Source organism: Penaeus chinensis, chromosome 14, assembly GCF_019202785.1.
Source record: "Penaeus chinensis breed Huanghai No. 1 chromosome 14, ASM1920278v2, whole genome shotgun sequence".
In the NCBI taxonomy this organism is placed as follows: Eukaryota; Metazoa; Arthropoda; class Malacostraca; order Decapoda; family Penaeidae; genus Penaeus; species Penaeus chinensis.
In genome coordinates this window covers 1711764-1714263 of record NC_061832.1, presented here as the reverse complement: position 1 = coordinate 1714263, position 2500 = coordinate 1711764, and the positions used below count along the sequence as shown (strand labels likewise).

Genomic DNA, 2500 nt, shown 5'->3' with positions numbered 1-2500 from the left:
GTGTTGTGTGTGTGTGTGTTGTGTGTGTGTGTGTTGTGTGTGTGTTTGTTGTGTGTGTGTGTGTTGTGTGTGTGTGTGTTGTGTGTGTGTGTGTTGTGTGTGTGTGTGTTGTGTGTGTTGTGTTTGTGTTGTGTGTGTGTTTGTTAAATGTTGTGTGTGTGGTGTGTGTGGTGTGTGTGTGTGTGTGGTGTGTGTGTGTGGTGTGTGTGTGTCTTGTGTTGTGTTGTGTTGTGTTGTGTTGTGTTGTGTTGTGTTGTGTTGTGTTGTGTTGTGTTGTGTTGTGTTGTGTGTGTGGGTGGGTGTTGGTGGGTGTTGGTGAGTGTAGGTGGGTGAGTGTAGGTGGGTGAGTGTAGGTGGGTGAGTGTAGGTGGGTGAGTGTAGGTGGGTGAGTGTAGATGGGTGAGTGTAGATGGGTGGGTGTAGGTGGGTGGGTGGTGGTGGGTGTGGGTGTGGGTGTGGATGTGGGTGTGGGTGTGGGTGTGGGTGTGGGTGTGGGTGTGGGTGTGGGTGTGGATGTGGGTGTGGGTGTGGGTGTGGGTGTGGGTGTGGATGTGGGTGTGGATGTGGATGTGGGTGTGGGTGTGGGTGTGGGTGTGACTACCAATTACCTGTCAAATATAACCTATCTGCTGCTGCCAACTACTATCAACTATTATCTATCAACTGGTGATTAACCCAAGAACTTGTACTTGTTTTTTTCATTACGGTGTTTGGGATTTAACACTTTGGCCATAATGTTTTGTACTTCTACCGAGTCAAATACGTCAACAACTTTAAAAAAAAAAAAAAAAAAAGTAAATGAACACAAATTCCTGAACACACCATTTATCAAATAAAAGCCTTCCAAATAAGCCCTGATATCGCCATAATACTCCATTCTGCTCTTGCAATACCAGCCGTGTCCACATCACTATCATGGGAGGTAAACTTTAGGAAGACATCTGCTGTTGCTTTCTTTCTTACATAATTCTATCTGCTTTCCCTATATCCACTTGAAACATGCTGTGATCTATAACACAAGACATAAAATCTTGATATTTTGACAGTGATAGTATCTAGCAAATGCTGCCTTTGGTTCCAGGGATAAGGCCAATGCATATAATAGACAATATATCACCAAACAGGTGATATATCTACAGGCTTCATATTGCCAGAATACGCATGGTGGCATGGTGGATATACTTTCTTTTTGGCCAGAGTGGCAACAAGTGTAGGAGCTGCCATCAGCTTACAGCGGATGTGAAGCACTGGTGTTCTCAAACTATCTACTCTTGATGGGTAATTATTTAGAACAAAGTAATGAGCACCAGACTTCCCGAACAGCTAGATCTACGAAATGCTCTATTGCAATTAGCAAGGTACACTCATAACAATTATTAACAACAGATATGCCTCACTTTACAACAATAACCAAGCATCCTATAGTGGCATTTGACACTGTTAACCACTTACTGTCAAAAACTATCCAATAATTATCTAATAATTACCTATCAACATAAGCTACATTCCATATATTTGTTGCATAAATAGGAAGAATCACAGAAATGTCTTGTAAGTTGAACTGTATCTCTGAGACGCTTACGTTTCTTCACCCTTCTTACACATCTGAAAACATACTCCTTATGCAATAATAAAATGTTTATCCGTTAAAAAAAAACATTCCTTGTATAAAAGCGAAGCTTTCCTGCTGTTTTTATAATGTAAAATATATTCATGTTACTTCTTACTGAAACCGAGAAAAAGCGTAACGTCCTTTATATGATACCACTACAATATGGCTTCCGTACAGTTGTAAAATCTAACAAAACCAAACAATACACAAACACTTGATATAAACACCGTAACATCAAATCCAATAGTTAATCTAGCTGTATTTGTTCTACTTGTTTTCGTCAAACAGGCAAGGCATATCGCATACCTGCCTGAAATACGATACCTACCTGTCACTCGTTAAAGCTCTTCGCGTTATCAGAATGCCACAAAGCCACTTACTTCATGGGAACACACTCCTGAGTCCTCCTGGTGGAAACAAGGTCATTTCCTCGTCGTTAACACACATTAAAATCGGTGTCAGGAAGTCTTTCGTGCCCCTCTGTTGCTTTCTCTCTTCCAGCTGACGACCAAAACAAACTCTCTCGCTACGTCCGGCTCGCGCACTCGAGATCTCCACTTGCCCTTAAATCATCACTACTAGCAACTAATATGAATAAAGGAAAACGTCTTTGTCTACGTATATGCCGTCCGTCCCATTCTGAAACGTATTTTATTATCTAATCTTCACTGTATGTCGCACGAGCAATATTTTGCGCACCTTCCATCCTCCGCAGTCCAACCCGGAATTCATGGCTGTCAAGAGAAATTTCAAGAAATGCAAAAGCACTTTTTATGCCGACTTTTACTTCTTTAATTCTTAGGCTTCAGGTCCAGTCGGGCCTTTTTTCGCTGAATTTAAACAACTGATTTACAATTAACATTTCTGCGGGTCTGATACGCCCAGTTT

The 2500-nt window shown here is 41.5% G+C and overlaps 1 protein-coding gene across 1 annotated transcript in view; it reads right to left on the bottom strand.

Annotated features, from left to right (window-relative positions):
• Positions 1–2118, bottom strand: part of LOC125032043 (probable E3 ubiquitin-protein ligase HERC1) — a 72181-nt gene extending 70063 nt beyond the window's left edge. The window contains 1 exon segment of the mRNA XM_047623004.1: positions 1993–2118. Within this exon segment, the coding sequence (XP_047478960.1) occupies positions 1993–1997 (5 nt within the window). The 5' untranslated portion in view covers positions 1998–2118.
• Positions 2119–2500: the final 382 nt, after the last annotated feature.